Source organism: Chiroxiphia lanceolata, chromosome 6, assembly GCF_009829145.1.
Source record: "Chiroxiphia lanceolata isolate bChiLan1 chromosome 6, bChiLan1.pri, whole genome shotgun sequence".
In the NCBI taxonomy this organism is placed as follows: Eukaryota; Metazoa; Chordata; class Aves; order Passeriformes; family Pipridae; genus Chiroxiphia; species Chiroxiphia lanceolata.
Genome location: NC_045642.1, coordinates 3,889,903 through 3,908,852, shown reverse-complemented (window position 1 = coordinate 3,908,852; position 18,950 = coordinate 3,889,903). Strand labels below are relative to the sequence as shown.

At 39.3% G+C, this 18,950-nt stretch overlaps 1 protein-coding gene across 1 annotated transcript in view; it reads left to right on the top strand.

Annotated features, from left to right (window-relative positions):
- Positions 1-18,950, top strand: part of NAV2 (neuron navigator 2) — a 216,284-nt gene that overhangs the window by 165,592 nt on the left and 31,742 nt on the right. Inside the window, 10 exon segments of the mRNA XM_032690358.1 lie at positions 2,495-2,786; positions 3,688-3,849; positions 3,852-3,884; positions 3,887-4,389; positions 7,697-8,163; positions 9,159-9,224; positions 10,442-10,464; positions 10,467-10,485; positions 12,783-12,943; positions 14,662-14,850. Coding sequence (XP_032546249.1) covers positions 2,495-2,786; positions 3,688-3,849; positions 3,852-3,884; positions 3,887-4,389; positions 7,697-8,163; positions 9,159-9,224; positions 10,442-10,464; positions 10,467-10,485; positions 12,783-12,943; positions 14,662-14,850 — 1,915 coding nt within the window.

The window sequence follows — 18,950 nt, the reverse complement described above, 5'->3', positions numbered from 1 at the left end:
TGTTTGGTCTGTTCACAGCCTCAGGAATAGATTTACAAAACTGTAGGAATAAGTTGAGAAATCCTGGTGGTTTACTCCCAGCTCAGTGGGTTGCAGGCTTTGCTTCCAGCTCATGCTCGCTGTGTCTTGCCATGACCTCCAGCAAACAGTATTTCCACTTTCACCCTTCCAGGTGGGTGGAGTTTCAGCTGCAATCCCTGAGCCAGGTTTCACTGTGTTTTGGTTTTGATTCCTTAGTTATGTTCCTGTGCTGTTCTCAGAGTTTACCATTAAACAGAAGCATCTCTGGCCAGAGGGCTTCAAAGGTGGAGGTGCAGCATTTCAAAGGCTACAGAAGAACTTTGGCCGTGGGTGTAGTAGTGGAATGAAATGGAAGAGAGCAGAGGTGGAGGACTTTCTTGCAGTGCTGTTCTCTCTGAGGAGACTGTACTAATCTTATAGATGTAAAAGAGGGAAATATAACGTACAAGAGTATTTCCTAGTCACTAAAACTAGAGTAAGCCCTTTACTAGCAAGTATGCTCTTGAGGTAGTGTTCATGCTCTTGGACACTAACGGTCCAGACAAGGAACTTGAAACAAGATACTAATGTGAGGGATGGTGTTTAGGTGGTTTTGTTGGTTGATTATTTGTTACTTCTTGCCTGTGCTCTCTTCCAAGGTCTGTAAATGTAGGAGATTTGCATGAAACGATGATTTTGGAGAGGCTTAGGACATAGGAACAGTCACACTGTGAATTTATCGCACACCTACCAGTGGTCAGGAATAGAAAGCTAACCCATCATCCCAAACCTGGCATCCATACAAAGAGATGGGATTTAGAAAGCAGAGTCTCATTCAAGCCTGGCTGAGTTGCTCTCTTTGAATGGAGAGGCAGGGAAACAACTTTTGCACGAGGAAAGATACAAGAATATAATATTATCTAAATCCAAAATTCGAAATGCTTGTACTATAATGACCCAATATGTAGATAAATAACCCAAGCTCAAACTGTTTCCCCTGACTGAAGAAGGACTATTGTGATATGTGGTGTCAACTTTCACATACTGATTGCTTAACTAGTTTTTCAGGCTTTAAAAAAAGAGTAATCACAGTAAAAAGCAGAGGAAATGCAACCAAATTCCTCTAAATTCTTTAATATTAATGGTGTGATCTGGTAGGAAAAGAAAAGCCATAAACTTAAAGCATGTTTTAGGAACTTAAAAATAAAAGAGCATTTTGCTGAAGGCACAGTAAATGATCTTGCAGCCTTTCCTGTGCTGTGCTTTTCTGATTATCCAAAGGGATAAAGGCTGTGAGCTTTATAATGCTTTGGGATATTTAAAATAATTTCCTTTTATGTAAATTATACCTTTTGACTACTGCAGAGTTCTGAACGCATTCATCTTCTGCTGAGGCTGCAGGGCAGAGATGGCACTCAGCACCTGACCAACTTTCATCAGCTCCTACTTGGGACCTGCACGATCAAGTGTGAAATTGTTAGTCTCCCGTGGTGTTACAATGGTTGGAGAACACTTCAGCTATGAATTTTCACTGGATTGGCGTCAAATGTGTGGATATTTGTCATTTGTGCCTGATCACAAAATAGCTTGTTGTGGTGTTACCAAATTTGACAGATTTAATTAACAGAATTTGAAGTAGGAGAAGTAGAATTCTGAAAAAGCAATCATTAGCAATAGGAAATGCTAATGTATGGGGAATATATATATATAGGTTAATAGATTTAATTTAAACATTTCTGAGAATTTGGCAAAGATTTGCTAATGAGAAATTTTTCTATTTAACACTGAGCTTTGCAAAATTCTCCATAAGAGACTGGTGGCACAATCAGTCTGTGCAAAGAATAGGGGAAAAAACAGTCTTGTAAGAATTGCATATAGATTAAAAACTAGGATAATTAATGTATTTAAGTTAGTCTTGAGTATTGTTAGAAAATTTTGGGGGATTCATTTATCTTCAGTTCTTGGGTGTCCTTCTACTGTGTTAGGTTAGAATTAACAGCATTCACATCTTCAAATCTGTTCCAAAAGCTGCCTCCTCATGCTCTGGAGATCAGATTGCCAGACAAGAGATAGGAAAGCAGCAGGAACAAAGGAAAGCTGGCTGCATGGGTTTGAAACGCTTTTTTGGCATTGCAGTAAAAGGGTTAGTCAGAAATTTGAGATGGAGGATTATAAAAGTCGTGGAGCTGAATGTGTCCTTTATAAATCTAGTGGGGGGTTTTTCCCATTTTTGTTTAGATTTGGGGTCTTTTCTCCCTTTATTTATTCCAAGGGACATGAATGTTGTGAGGTTTTTTTGTATTTTTATCCCAAACAAATTAAAAAAAAAGTCATTGCTGGGGTTCATTTCTTGCTCTGACATTTCTTCGTCAAAGGCATGTTATGCAGAGATGACTGCTGAGTTGATTATTCAGTTTGATGCTTCTTATTTATGAAGCTTCTTAAAAGAAAGACCTGCTCTGAAGGTTGTCTTGCAATTCCTTATCTGTCCTAGACTGATGCAGAAAAGCATTCCCAAGTTGAGCGGAATTCCTTATGGTCCGGTGATGAAGTCAAGAAATCAGATGGAGGATCTGATAGCGGCATAAAAATGGAGCCAGGATCTAAATGGAGGCGGAATCCCTCTGATGTGTCAGATGAGTCTGATAAAAGCACTTCTGGTAGGAAGAACACTGTTATTTCACAGACGGGCTCCTGGCGACGGGGCATGTCAGCTCAGGTTGGCATTACCACACCAAGGCCTAAACCTTCAACCACCTCAGGCACATTAAAGACACCTGGAACAGGTGAGAAAAGGCATAAGACATAAACAAGCCAAAAAGTGTGTTCAGTATGAAAACAGTTTAAATCCTTTGCAGAGGCAGAACCTGAACTTCAGGTAATCCTGTCTGTATTTTTAGGCATTGCTTTAACCTATGCAGCATCTCGTATGTCCACATTTCTATTTCTGTTCATGTGAAAATGAGTATTTCAGATTAGTATACCATGCAAGTTGTTTCATGACAACTCCAGTCTTAAGCCAAGCTATTTATTGGGCACAGTACTGCCATGTGAAGAATAAATAATATATTTTTAGTTTTTGAAGTCACTGTTAACTAAGAGCATACAGTACACGTGGTTAGGAGATTTCCCCCCCCCTATACTAAACAAGCATGTTCATTTATGCTAAACATAATTTCTGGCTTTTCTTATAAGTGTATTAATGATTTATCACTTGCAGATGTGTGAATGAAAATTGATTGAGTTTCCATAATTGAATAATATAATTTAATACCTCTCCTCTTATTTGGATGTGCATAGAATTGTATATGAAAAAGTTGAAGTTAGATACTTTCTTGAACAATGCCTTTTAGGAAAATTATACTAACAGCCTAACACTACTTCTGTCTAATGATAAAAGTGATCAATCTGTGATAGCTACATAGGGAAACTTTTTTCTTATCTGTCACTATTACGTAAAGACTGTTCTGCTTTCATATTCTTGAGGGCAAAGACACCACGTATTTTCTCTGGCAAGTCTGCATGTATAACTCACTGGAGTGGCATGTAAGTTCATGCAGACTAGATCATAACTTTGAACCACACTCTGGTGGCTAACACGCTTTTGCTTTTCATGCTGCTTGAGTTTCATCATTTGCTTGATGTTTCAAGTCATTAAATATTAGAATTCTTTTTCTATTTTTGTAGGGAAAACTGATGACGCCAAGGTTTCAGAAAAGGGTAGACTATCTCCTAAAGCTGGACATGTTAAACGTTCCCCATCAGATGCAGGACGCAGCAGTGGTGATGAATCCAAAAAGCTTCCCACAAGTAACTCTAGAACAACTGCTGCTAATGCTAATACATTTGGATTAAGAAACAGAGTGGGTCAGCCGTAGGCATGACTATATCACTGCCAGTGGGGCAACTCTCACCAGTAGATCGGCTACCTTGGGAAAAATCCCAAAGTCGTCTGGACTCATGGGTAGGACCACTGGTCGGAAGACTAGTGTTGATGGCTCCCAGAACCAGGATGATGGCTACTTAGCACTTAGTGCACGAACCAATCTTCAGTATCGTAGTTTACCCCGGCCCAGTAAATCCAGTAGCAGAAGTGGAGCTGGGAATAGATCTAGCACAAGTAGCATAGACTCCAACATAAGCAGCAAATCAGCTGGGCTGCCTGTCCCTAAAATGAGAGAGCCTGCCAAGGTGATCCTTGGAAACTCTCTGCCAGGATTAGTCAATCAGACTGATAAAGAGAAAGGGATTTCGTCTGACAACGAAAGCGTGGCCTCATGTAATTCAGTTAAAGTGAACCCTGCATCACAGACTGCCTCTAGCGGAGCTCAGAGTGCCCACCAGCAAGGAGTCAAGTACCCCGATGTGGCCTCTCCCACTTTGCGCAGGTAGGCAACGAATTCCTTGGTTGTGCAATGGTGTTAGTGGGAGCTGAATGAGCAGGACTCTCCCAGCCAGGCCTGGCTGTGTTTTGCGGAGCACTTACTATTTAGTGTCCTTTGGATTTACACTTAATTTCACACAAACAGGTTGGCCAGTGTTGTGAATACTCAGGCCGTCACACAACAGCAGCAAAAATTTAACTTTTGGGAAAAGACCCAAACCTGTCTGGCAGAAAGTTTGCCATTTGTGACTTGAGTCTCTTTGTTACAAAGGTCATACCTGAAGGCTTTTATCCATGCAGATATCACAGGAATAAGGGTTTTCTTACCTGAGGGTTACTGAAGAGTTCTTGCACCAATGTGTATGTAACAAACCTCCAATGGTGGATCAAAGGATAAACTGACAATGGGAGAGTTATCTCAGATTTTCTTGGTGACAGTGGCATAATTTGGCCTGCCATGCTTAGATTCACCTAAAGCAGTCTTCTAGTTGTGTGGATTAAGCCAGTATGTTGCAAGACTCAACATTTTAGCCTGTATAGAAGAACCCTAAATAAAGTTACTGTCTAAGCTGGGTTAAATTTTGGTTTTTTAATACTATTTATTGAACAAAAATCCTATCTGTCTTCTATTTCTCCAAGGGTAGCCCATACATTATTTTAGCACTAGCATGTAGTTGTGAGGAATTAATTTGTTGATGCGATGTACATCAAAGCCTTGATACTGATGAAAAGTTCTGTTAATATTATTTCTCATGTGAATTTGACATTGAGTAGCTTGTCTGTTCAAGTTGCAGTGTTTTGCATTTCATTCTGTCTTGACACCCATAATACCCATATGGTTATGCTACATCATCCTGCTTCCAGTGATGTGAGAAAGCCACATTCCATCTGAAGCACCAGTGCAAGCATAATGGCTGTGATGGCAGCTTAAGCTAACGCTGTAAACTGTTTTTTTTTAGATGGGTGGTTTTATTTGAAGACCCTGTGTGAGGATAATTCAGATACTTTATTTTGTTCCTGGTTATCAATAAGTAAGCCGTGTCCCTTAGAACAGGCAATTTTCATCAATGGCTACTTAAAAAACTCCAATAGACCTTTCATTTCTATAGTATAGCCCATGAGAAATGCAGATTTTCAGTGTTCAAGCCTCAGGCATATTGATAGGAATTTGACTGGAATTTTTTTATTACTAGAAAGCCACATTGCTGGCTGTGTACTTGAATACTACATTAGAAATACATGAAACTTCAAAGAGAAGACACGTAGGCTCAATTTAACTATTTTCTCATTTGATTTGCAATTTCACACTTGAATTTTCACCAGCCTCTCTTAAGTTGTCATGTGCTAAAATGTGTCAGACCTGAATTGGGCCTCGTATGCTTTTTGCTGCTTTCTGGAATGACAGTGAAGATGATTTTGAGCTTAATTTTCATGGTCAGTTATGATGAGTTTTTGGGGTTTGCATATTTTCTTTTGGCCCTGTAATTTTTTTGTGTTATCCAATGAATTAGAATCCATACCTTTGTAATGATACAGATTTACCTATAAGTCTGCGAATATATGTAACTTCTATGCTGTCATAAACAGGAAAGACTGTGTAGCTTAAAAACAGCTTGCAAACTGTTGCAGGGGTAGTTGGGTGTTTTTAAGCTCTGGGATCATATCTCTAAGAGTTTTCCCAATGCAGCTGAAGAGGTTGTATGCTCTGGCACAGGAACAGGAATACCCTAAGCTGGTATTGCTGCTTAAGGCAATAGAATCACAGACTGGTTTGGGTTGGAAGGGACCATGAAGTTCATCTCATTCCACCCCTCTGCCATGGGCAGGAACACCTTCCATTAGACCGGGTTGCTCCAAGCCCTGTACAACCTGACCTTGGACATTTCCAGGGATGGGGCATCCACAGCTTCCCTTGGCAACCTGTGCCAGGGCCTCAGCACCCTCACAGGGAAGGATTTCTTCCTTATGTCTAATCTAAACCTGCCCTCTGGCACTTTGAAGTGTTATCCAGGTGCCTTGTATCAAGTGTGCAGTAGCAGCCACCCAGAAAGGATGTGTTCCAGGCAGCCTTCACAGGTAGCCTGGAGCTGCAGGGAGCACCCATGCAATACAGACAGTGAGTGCCTCTGGGCATCACTGGGCTTGCTCCACGTGTGCTGTAGCTCTACCCCATGGCCTGTGTTTCTGGGATGTGTTGGACAAAGTGACTTAGTGTCCGTGTGTTGTACAGACAACCTGGGCAAACTTGAAAGCAGAGGAAGTTCTGCCTGGTGCACACCCACCATAAGTCTTTAGGAACACTCATATAAAAGTGCTGTGGTCCTCTGTTCTGAGGGCTACAGTCTGATAGATACCCCCTTGGAAGATTTCATCCCCAGTAACTCCTCAGTGTATGGTTAAAAAAGAAAATCCATGTAGGTATGTGTGAGGAAAACTAAGGTTCCAAAGGCAGTTACAGGAGCGAAGTGGCAGAAGCAGAAGCAACATTTTGGAGCGGATGTTTGAACCTGAAGTGAAAGATACACTTCCTTCCTAATTTTGAAGATCAGTTTTGGAATGATTGATAACCTAGTCTTAAGCAAGTTTACTCTAAGACACTTTTGCACTTCTGAGAACTTTCCCATTGACTATTAGTGAGGGAATTGAAGTGTCTCCTTCCTTGCAGTGCAGCTGCATCCCAGTCAGCCTCCTCCAGCTATGCTGACTATATCCCCTCCCTCTCTGAGTTCTGGAACTCAACTAGTTTTTTAGTGAGCCAGTTCCAGATGCCAAAAAGCAGTTAACATCTCATTCTCCACTAAAAAAAGTTTCCAGCCAGCTTGGCTCATGGAATGAAACAAACCTACATTTGATATGAATACATATTATTCTTGTTGCATCCCAGCAAATGCTGCTTCTGTGCAGAGCATTTGGTGATTTACACAGAATTTGCCTGGTCAACAAGCTTCAGCTTCTAGTATTCCATTATGGATTGATCAATGCAGTGTTTCTCTGGTATCCCTCTTCCTTAAGGAGCAGAATATGACTGTATTTTAGTTTTGTGAAGCTGTATTTTAGCTTTTGTGAAAGTTGTATTTGATGATTCAGAGAAGACACACCTAAGATATTTGAAGCTATTATAATTGCCTCTGGTCTTTATTGAAGGGACAGTGAACCAAGGAGATTATAAATTTATAGTTGCTATGTCCAATGTAGGATCCTGTACTTAATATTGGTTTCTGGAGCTAAGAAGATATATGGTCTAGATATAAAACATCCCTGGACTTAATATTCCATTTTATGTATTTTTCATGTTGTCTTTTTTTTACAGACTTTTTTGGTGGCAAGCCTAGTAAACAAGTTCCCATCACAACAGCTGAAAATATGAAAAACTCGGTAGTCATCTCCAATCCTCATGCTACCATGAACCAGCAGGGTAACCTTGATTCCCCATCTGGCAGTGGTGTGCTGAGCAGTGGGGGCAGCAGTCCTCTCTATAGTAAAAACACAGATTTGAACCAGTCTCCACTGGCTTCTAGTCCCAGTTCAGCACACTCAGCTCCTTCCAACAGTTTAACGTGGGGTACCAACGCGAGTAGCTCTTCTGCCGTTAGCAAGGATGGCATTGGATACCAGTCTGTCAGCAGCCTTCACACCAGCTGTGAATCCATTGACATCTCCCTGAGCAGTGGAGGTGGGCTGAGCCATAACTCCTCCGGTGGCTTGATTCCAGCCTCTAAAGATGATTCTCTGACTCCCTTTGTCCGAACCAACAGTGTTAAGACTACATTGTCTGAAAGGTTAGTTGTTTTTTCTCTTGTTTCCCAGTGATTGTATGTGTCTCAAACGGGAATGAAGCCCTGGCAAATCAAGTAAGGCTTCTTACAAGGTAATGCAGAATGGTATTGTTAGGGCATACAGAGAAGCCATTCCAGGCAAGGACCCCAGTTCAGAGAAAGAGGATGGGTTCAGGTGAGGTTTTTAGTTTGCTGTGGTAGCCATTGTGACACCTTTTTTTTACTACCACGATACCTAATATTTGAATTTTGCATCCTATGTTATCCTTCCAAAGATCTCCTGTTAATTGATCTGATAGTGATATTAAAATGCTTTCCATTGTTATTATCATTTTGATTTGAAAAGTCAACTGTTTCCTGTTAAACTTCTTGTTTATCACATTTGATGGAGCTCTGGAGGTGATGCTGAAGAGAAGTCCCCATCTCCTTAGCCGTTTGATCCCTTCTCAGCCTCTCCTTGTTGTCCTGTCCCATCTCCAGCTGCTCCCTACAATGTTTCAGTTCATGCATTCATGTGAATGCTTGGTGAATCCAATTGGAAGCTGGATCCAAGTGAAAAATGATCACCTGAATTGTATTTCAGACAGATCAGTTTCAGATTCATCAGTATTTGTGTGGACACAGAGTAGGAGCTGGGAAGAGGCTGAGCAGGGAGGAGGGAACAGGGCTGGTTTTTCAGCATCAGAGCTGTATTGGGTGGCTCGTTGAGCTGACATGAGAGTAAACTAGGCAATGCATGGTCTCTGAGGGACCTCTTGTAGAAGGCAGTACTATACCCTTGCAAGCATTGGAAATCAGCTGCATCCTGATGTGTAATTATGAATTCAGGTAGCAAAATTTTTGTAGTTGCATCTCAGTGGAGAAAATTACACCTGAATATAATGTTCTGAGAGTTTGGTTTTCTGTTTTTGTTTTATTATAATTCCTTTCTGTTCTTTCATCTTTTCAGTCTAATATTCCTTCTCTTGTTTTCTGTCTTGTTGGACTGATTCTTCTAGCCCTCTTTCTTCCCCTGCTGCTAGCCCCAAATTCTGCCGAAATACTTTGCCCAGGAGACAGGACAGGTAATGCTGTCTCAGGACAGGAGTACACTCAAGGCTGTAGGTTTTGTTGCCCATCTCAGTGAGCAAATTGTTTCGTGCCAGACTGTGCTCAGTTGAGTGCTCTGCTGTGTTCATCATTCAGGTGTGAACTGACACAAAGACATGCCAGTGAGAGTCCCTCAAACACCCCATCTGTCTACCCAAATCAATCTGGAGAACGGCAGAGTTGGCATGTTTTTGGTGTTACTCTTGTTTCTGGGAACATCTTTTGGTTTGTGGGGGGGTATTACCCACACGCTGTTCATTCCTTTGCCAAAGGCAATTTGAAAATCAAGCCCTTTTTTCTTTCCTATGAATCTAAACTCTCACTAGCATTCAGCATTCCTTTGGCATGCTGCTTTTTCCCACTGCCTTTCTGGCCTGTCCTTTTTGTCGTGAAGTCCCTGTGTCATTCAGTGTTGTCAGTCTTTATTGCAGTTTGGCTTATGAGTGTTTTCCGGGGATTTAGATACATTCATCCTTGTAGAGATGAATGCTAAAGTTAGAAAAGCTGACACGAATCTAAACATTCTAGTTCACTTCTGCTTGCTGATGTAATTTTATCAGTACTATACTGTAATTTGACCATAAGGGTTGTCATTTAATTAATTTACTTAAGCATGTGGATATTTTCTTTCAAATAAATTAACAGATTCTACTCAGTAACAAGTTCATCAGTTGTAAAAACTAAACTGAAATAGTTGAGTTTTGGGCAACTAATAGGTCCATTTTATTTTGCTAATGGAATTAAGCTAGGTTTGGAAATTTAAACAGTCTGGGCTCAGTACTTCCCTATGTTGCAGCTGTGACAGTAATTAACTGCATTCCCTCAGTGGTGTCTGCTGAAAGAAATGATAGGAAGGTGTTTTGGACTTGAAGATTCTCATCAGGTTTTTACCAATAGCCTGCTGAAAAGCCTGGGTTTAGACACCCATTTGACATTTAAAGAGCCAATTTTGTTCATTGTGGGTAGGAGAAACAGTGAAATGAGGTTGTGAGCAGATGTGGTTCATTGGCATGGTACCAGCTGCATGTTTGTGCAAACCCCACCTGGTAAGGAGATCTGTGCATGTTTCTTAGGGAGGCTTCAGCACCTTTTCCTCTGAAAAGGTGATGCAGATGTTTGTACCTCCTTCGTCCTGATCTTATTCCTTCCCTTTTGTTCTTCTCTGAAGTTCTTTTCTTTTAACTTTCTGCAGCGACCCACATCTTGATAGGAACACTTGCCTAAGAAGGGACTCAGGTATTGGTGTTTCCACATGGTTTAACAGCTTTTGTGGTGGCTTTGGAGTTTGCTTTGTGTTTCTCTTGCGGCTGGTGGTGATGGTTGCAGTTGCAAGAGGTGGCAACAATACTCTTTCTCGCTTTCTTTTTCTTTTTCTTTCTTCTTTTCTTTTTTCTTTCTCTTTCTTTCTTTTTTTTTCTTTTTTCTTTCTTTTCTTTCTTTTTTCTTTCTGTCTCTTTCTTTCTTTCTCTTTCTCTCTTTCTTCTTTAATCTTCAAAGAAGGTAATTGACAACTGTGCTTTTTCATCTAGTTGCTTCTCTGCTTTTTTCATCTAGTTGCTTCTCTGCTTGAGCAAGAACTGTGGCTTTTGCTGGCTGAATTGCTGAAAAGCATCTCAAACCATCCCTGGGCTTGACTTGAAAACCATAATTTTGCATTTCTATGTCTATTCCATGGAATGACTGAGATCTTTTTAAACCTGGGAACCTTGGTGTTGATATACAATAAAGAGGCTTACAAGTTCATGCCAACCTTTTAGGATAAAATTGGATATATTAATTAAAAAATAAAATTTGCTTCGAATACCTAAATATGTAGGGCTTTAGACATAGCTTCTACTCTTCTAGAAAAGAACAAAAAAAATCCTCAACCAAACTTTCAGCAATTGTCTTCTCGTATATTTTGTATATCTGTAAGGTGTTTATTTTTATAGCATAAAAAAATATTTGTCTACCGTACAAACAATCCTAGCCAGATAACAAACATTAGTTATATTAATTAAATGCTCTAAGTGTTACAGAATTTACAGAAGGCATCTTTGACAGTTTAGGAAATTGCAGCTTCAGAATTGCTGAATGCAGCTTCTGGGATCACTGAGGTGATGCCTTGAAATTACAGCTGAGATTTATCCTGTGCTATACATATTGTTCTTCACAACAGCCTTGTCCCATTAAGCCGAGTGCTAAAAGCCTTTCTTAAAATGGCAACTTGTTTAAAATGTTTCTGTGGTTCTCCGGTATGTCTCTAGTAAATAAAGAATCTCTTTTAAGACCAAAACATTTGAGTGCTGAAGAGGTAGGTATTAATGCTGGGGAAAAAAAATCCTTAGTGTGTTAAAGTAAAATGACTGTAAACCCCCTTTCTTAATAAACTGATTGATATGCAGAGTTCAAGAGATGCAGATAGTCAGGGACTTTGCTGAAGTGTTGAGACGTAAGCAGAAGAATGAATGTATTTTTTGAAAGTAGTTTGAATTTTTTAATTATTGTAGTGTTCCCATTGATTTAAAATAGTCTTAATAAGTGATATCTTACTGTAGGGTATTTAGTTGGAGGGAATCAAATTAATTAAATAGATAATATCAACTCCAAGTGTTTAGTTTTTGGAAGGAGAGCTAGTAACTCATAAATATTTCTGCAAAGCCACTGGCACAGCCTGAGACAGACACTGAATTCCACCAGCAGACAAGTGTTTCCACGTTGCTCTTGCTGTTGATGCCTGTTCCCTATCACGTAGCTTGCATAACAGCTGTCCTACATAACCTATTTTTCAGGCATATACACAATAAATCAAGCAGATTTAAAACTTTGCTTAGGCTGAAGCCAGCGGGTGTTTTGCCGTTGATGTTGGCATAGACAATGTTTCTGCTGTTTTCTTTCCCTTCAGAAAAGTCTAAACATAGTCTCCTTTGGGATGATTTAATGCTGTTAGGTTTGAACTAAATGGGATGCACCTCCACAGTCCTCTATATGAATATCTCTGGAATATGAATTATCGGGTCACAGCTTGTTGAGAAAAAATTTGATAATGGTTTTGTTGACTTGAAGTTGGTTATAATATCACAAAATGTCAGCTAATCTTAGGGATGTACCAAAATATTAAAATAGTGATAGAATTTTGGCATAGCCTAAGGAAAGGTTTTCCAAGTTATGGTTTTATTTTTAAATCATACATGCATAATACACACTATATTTTATTCTGCAGTGCTATACTGCACAACTTCTGTCTGTAACTTTTGGGTCAGTCTAGTTTTACTACTGATGCCATAGGAAAGAAGTGTGTGGGTTGGGTTTTTTCCCAAACAGAGGTGAAATGAATTAGAAACAGCTTAGAACAGCTTGGAGCAGCTCCTTAATTCAGAATTCTATTGGGTTTTTATCATTTTAATCTTTAAATTTCATATGAGGATTCTTCCATTTTTCTTTCCCTTTCTACCTCCTCAAGTCTTGTGACTTTTCATGGTTTTTTGGGTTTTTTTTTTTTTAAATTAAATAAATATCAAAGTTCATTGTGAAAAACCTGTCTGTTTTTGCAGGTATACTCCATCGTCCCAACTCCGTAGTCAGGAAGATGCAAAAGAATGGCTGCGGTCCCATTCAGCAGGAGGACTGCAGGATACTGCTGGCAATTCTCCATTTTCATCTGGATCCAGCATAACATCACCCTCTGGAACTAGATTTAACTTCTCTCAGCTTGGTGAATAATTATCTGTTTGAATAATCATAGCAATACAATGTATGCCTTGAAAACAGCCTGTTACACAATGTAATTTTCTTTCAGCAGCTCCAAGTCCCACATTCAACCTCACGAAGTGCTTTCACTGAAATGAGTGTGACTAATTGGCGTTATTATCTTGTATGCCCAAAGGTGCCATAGTTGCAGTAGCTTTAAAACTACTTCTCTGGGAGTAATCAGATTCCTTAATATAAATTGTGAGCTATTCAGTAGAGCTGTTTGTTAATATCACACATTGGGGTGCTTAAAGGACCTAAATTGTTGCTCACCTGTATAGTAATAGTGCTGTAAAATCCAAGCATATTACTTACTGTATGTACCAGTCTCATTGGTTTGATATTTTATCTTTGTATGTGTTTTTAAAATAAATATATTGTTTATTATAACTTCTATATAATAACTACTTTGTATGTCATAATTATATGCAAAATAGTTAAGCCTGTGTTTATGAACTTCTTCTATTGTGTGTATTTGCAGCAGCTTGCACAGTCACTTATTTCTAGTGTAGTTTGGAGTTGCAGTAATGATGTTTTAAAGCCTTTCTTTGAGTGTGCTTGAAAGAAACACATTCAATAAACAGCTTTAAATAAACTGACAGCAAAATGTCAGCTGAATATACACACAGTGTAATGACATTGCAAACATCTAACAAACTGTCAGGAAAATTCATAAAAGTCAAAGAAAATAACAAAAAAGTGTTGTCACTGGCCCAGAAAATTAACTCTTTATGCAGAGGGTTGGAGATTATTTATATTAATTAGCTTCAAAAACTACTTGTCTACAAAGAGAAATTTACTCCAGAAAAAAAAAAAAAGGAAATACGTTTTTCAGTGTTCTTAAGAAGAGAGTTTGGAGATATTGGAGTCAAGAGGGGTCATTGCATTTAATTTAAGAGCAAATGTTGATATGAAAGCTGAATTATTCTGTCTTCTACAATAGTCTGTATCAGTTGCTGGTGTATATAGAAACAAGCAATGACAGCACACCAAGAGGAACCTGCCAGCTGAACAGTGATTTTGTTGTTCTCTTTTTTCCCACAAGTCTATTAATTCTGAGTAAATAACAGGCATAATTTTAACCCAAAAGTTCTTTTAAAAAATGCGAAATTGGAATAGTCAATTTGTACTCTAAACACTGACTGGGAGAGTATTGGCTTTTTAGGCAAAATTAATATTTTACAATTCTTACGACCTCATAGTGGAAAGAAACAATTCTTAAATATACAACTATTAGGAAACTAAAGCTCTTTACATTTATGATTTAAATACATAGAAAAATGTCATTTCTTAAGAACTTAAAGGCTTTGAAGAAGTCCTATTCCATATAGACTAGTTTTGGAGGAAAGACAGTTCCAAATTAAATGAGACTTAATTATTTCATGTCTATGAGGTTTTAGTGAGTTGACTGAGCTTGTTTGTGGAAGCATAGACATATCACCCTGTGTTTAAAATGACCCTGTTTACTTGAGTTTTCATATTCACTAGCTTGATTTGCATACCTCTTATTTGAATTAATTGAATTAGAAAAAGAACAAAGCCTGAAGAGCATGACATCAAAAATTCATGTCTTAAAGTAGAGGTGGGGGGGGGAGAAAAAAGGTTTGTTGGTAGCTGCATGAAAATTAGGTGTGAAAATTTGCGGTTCCACAAATAAATCGGTGTTTATTGTTCTCTTTGTAGCAAGCCCAACGACCGCAGCCCAGATGAGCCTGTCAAACCCCACCATGCTGCGGACACACAGCCTCTCCAACGCGGATGGTCCCTACGACCCCTACAGTGACACTCGTTTCAGGAACAGCTCCATGTCCCTGGATGAGAAGAGCAGGACCATGAGCCGCTCTGGCTCCTTCCGTGATGGCTTCGAAGAAGGTCAGCAAAGTATGTGATGGTACTGGAAATGATCAGAAGATGGCATTTTTACATAAACCAAGTGAAAATGGGGCGCTTTTCAGTTCAGCGTAAGGGGTCATTTCAAAGCCCAGCTCTGTGTGGAGCTCTCAGTGTTAAATAAGACTTAAGTCCTAGTTATTGTTATTCTGATCATAGAATCACAGAATATGCTGAGTTGGAGGAAACCCACAGGGATCATTGAGTCCACCTCCTGGCCCTGCAACAGAACATCCCCAAGAATCCCACCCCGTGCCTGAAAACGTTGCCCAAAGGCTTCTTCAACTCTATCAGCCTTGGTGCTGTGACCACTTCTCTGGGGAGCCTCTTCCAGTATCCAACCACCCTCTGGGTGAAGAACTTTTTCCCAATATCCAACCTAACCCTCCCCTGACTCAGCTTCAGGCCATTCCCTCAAGTCCTGTGACTGGTCACCAGAGAGAATGATGGTGTTCATTCAGTGATTGTTCTGGCCAGACACAGGAAATGAGTGTTGTACCTAGACCGTGACTGTTCAAGAAATTGTTTTAAACAATCCTGTGCTGCATTTTTAGCAATTTCAAAATGGAAAGTTCATGCTTAGAGTCAGCACATTAGTGTTCCATCAATAGGGGTATTCTCCTAAACTTGCACCTCCACATTTCTGCATATAATATAACATAAGTGGTGTTAGTCAGACTGTTTCTATCCCAGTAATTTTCCCAGTATTTAATCTGTACTCAGATTGTCTTTTTATTTCTGCTGAATGTCCTAGTTTGATACCACACATCTTCCAAAGAAAGGACCCAAGTAGTTCTTCAAAGCATCTAGACTTGTCTTTTTAATGCCTCATCATCTTTTGAAATAGGTAATCATACTCAATAAAAAGAACCCATGTCAATATAATAAGAAAAACCTATAAATGAATGCTTAGTTTGGTTGCTGCTGATCAGGTGACCTTATGGATGTAGCAGGAGCAGCTGTGAGCACACATTAAAATCCTCAAGTGCTGCACTTTGAGAAGTCAAGCTCAGAGTGAGCTCTGGGAGTGGGTCATAGGAAGCTGTATCAATATTAACTCTTTGAGTCTTAAATCTCCTTTCTGGCAAGGATTTGTAGCTTGACTGTACTTTACAGGTCACACAAGCCTTTACTGGCTCTTATGCTCTGCTGCTGAAGACCTGCGCTTACTCAGCAGTGTTAATACCTGTGCCCCATTGTCGCTGCTCCCCAAGAGCCAGGCGTGCATGGGAAACACACTTCGCTGCTTGTAGGGGCCTTTAAGAGCCACAAAGTGCCTTCCTGGAGATACTGGTTCTTCCAGTAGTTTTTTGCCGTTGAAAGAAGTAGAAAATGCGTATTGAATATGACTCTGGAAAGATTCATTAATTGTTTTGTTACTGAATTTAGTCAATCTAACTTCATTACATTTAATTGTATTTTAGAGGTCTATGGCTGACGATCTTCATTACAAGTTGAAAATTATTAGAATAATGCTGTAGGTCCGAAAACTTGGTCATTGAGGGAATTAAACTTTGTTTGCTCTCAGAGAGCTGGGTGATCATGAACAAAGATTGCCAGATGCTTAGTCACTTGAATTCCATGCAGTGATGAACAGAAGTGCTCTGACTTAATTGTTCCTTAATATAATCTGAAGGAATTTAAGTCACTGCATCTGCGTTATACTTGGATGATTTACTGAAAGAGTTACTACAGCAAAACTTACTCAGGTTTTATTGAAGACATCCTCCAAAAAAGCATAACTGTAGTCTTTTAAGTGTGCTGAAGATTGCAGCAAATTCTTTTTGGCATGTTGGAGGTTAAACTCTCGTAATTCAGAAATTCTTGTTCCAGGAGAGAGGCTAGTTTGGATAAATATTTAATAAGCATTACATGGTTGAGGATGAACCATTTAAAAAAAAAGATCAACCAAAATTAAAAGAGAAGAGCTAGGTGAAATGTTCTACTAAGTCCTCTTCATTCATTTAAAAAAAGTAATAAAAATGAAGTCCAAGAAAAATTGACTTGAAAGCAGTTGAAAAATATCACTTTTGTATACAAGGAAGGAACTTGAACCTGCAGTGGACATGCTGAAGAGGTCCCTTTCAGATTTTCCCCAGTTTTTGGCACCTAAAAGGATAATAATATTTTACCAGATGGGATGAATGTTCAGATGTAGTCTCTGTATTTTTGTCTTCAGGTGAAAGGTCTTCTGTCACTTCCCTGGCTGTACGGAAGGATTATTAGCTCCTGCTTATTTCCCAGGGAATCACAAATGCTGAGTGAACAAGTGGTTCTGAATATGGCATAGATGTACTGTGCTTTCAGACCTGTGGATCTAATTCACTTTCACCTTGAGGGAATAGATTAAAAAGTATTAGAGAAATTAAATTTGTGGTTAATGAACAAATTGATTTCATACAATCAGCCAGTGTCAAGTCTTATATAAAGCTTACTAACCTACTTCTTAATTATTTCTTAGCACATAAGATTACAAGACATTTGTTTCTCATTAACTTCAGCAGGGCCAGGATTTATTCTTAAAGGTTTTTTTGTCTTTTGCTTCTACAGTGTGAAGTATGTGAACTCCAGTCATGTTCTCTCACAGCACAGCATGCAGGTCAAAATGTTAGTCAGCATTGCAGTACATAACTCTTTTGATAGAAAGGGTTTCAGGACTGTGGAGGGGCCAATGGGAGCAACCTCCACATACCCAGAACTTCAGGGGGGAAAAAAACACAGCATAAAACTTGAGTGCTCTCTCAGCTCTCCAGTTTCCTCATTTCCCCAGCTGAAAGTCTTTCACAGGAGCTGAGCTGCCACTGACTCCACCCTGATACTTAGAGATTAAAAATAATTAAATTCATTGTTGTTGGGATATAAATTTATATTCTTTTTTGTGCTACTGACTGCAATACCAGTTGTTCTTTCTGCTCCTTGGGCAGCTGATCATGGCTAGACCCTTTCTTTTCTAACATGCTTGCATATGCATTTATAGTGCTTTAAAGTAATAGCTCCAAAACAATTAGGGTTTGTAGGCTGCATGCAGATGCATGCAAAAAACCAGAGTTCTCATCAAGAGCATAGCTGCCTTCAGGCTCCTAATTAAATAGCCTTCAAGTAGCCATCTGCAGATAGTTTAAAAAGAAATTACTCAAAAATATTAACTCCCTAGTTGTCCTTGAAATGAGAAATCTGAAATCATACACATTCCAGTGATGCACTTGAGTCCCATCCTGGAGGTGTTTAAGAGACATGTAGCTGTGGGACTTGGAGACGTAGTTTAGTGATGACCTTGGCAGTGCTGGGTTAGTGCTGGACTGATGATCTTGGAGGTCTTTTCCAGCCTAAATGATGTCTGATTCTGTGTGACGGTGGGTGTTTCACAAGACAGGAGTATGAGTTATATGTTCTTTCCCCTTTTTCATTTGAGTCTTCTTGCTCTGTTAAAATCCCAACATGGTCTTAAAAATTCCAGTTGATGCTAATTCAAAAATGTGTGTGACCCAATCCGTTATGAAGACTTCTGTTTTTTCTCTGGACAGCTGGTATGGATCTTTTTTTGGATACATATCTATTAATAAAAAATGCACAAGGAAAGAATATAGAGAGGCAGACCAGAAAATAATATTATATTCCCTGTATGAGTCCATTTGTGGCCTTGTGTAATATTGCCTCACTTTGGGCTTTCCGTCTTAAAAAAGCCAGTCGTAAGGGAAAAATGCAGGTAAAGAAAAGCAAAAAGGAGATCTGAAGTGCAGGGCACTGTGATACGAATTAAGTTGAAACAGGAATCTTGGAAACTGCTTGGAAAATGATGGCTGAAGGGAGATGATAATATGTAATTTGTTGCATTATAAAGAGGTTGGATATCCATTCCTTCTTATATCACAGGGATGTGGAGACACTTAAGGAACTTACTGAGTGATTCAGCAGCAGGTCTAAAGGAACTGCAAGGAATTACATTTCTGAACACAATAAGAGATTTTTTTTGTTTCAGATCACATGTGTCAGTGGATTCAGAAGCAGTTAAGCAAGTTAATGGGAGAGAGGTCACAGCAACTAGGCAAAATAATGGTCTGACTGTAGTTTCCCATCTCTGA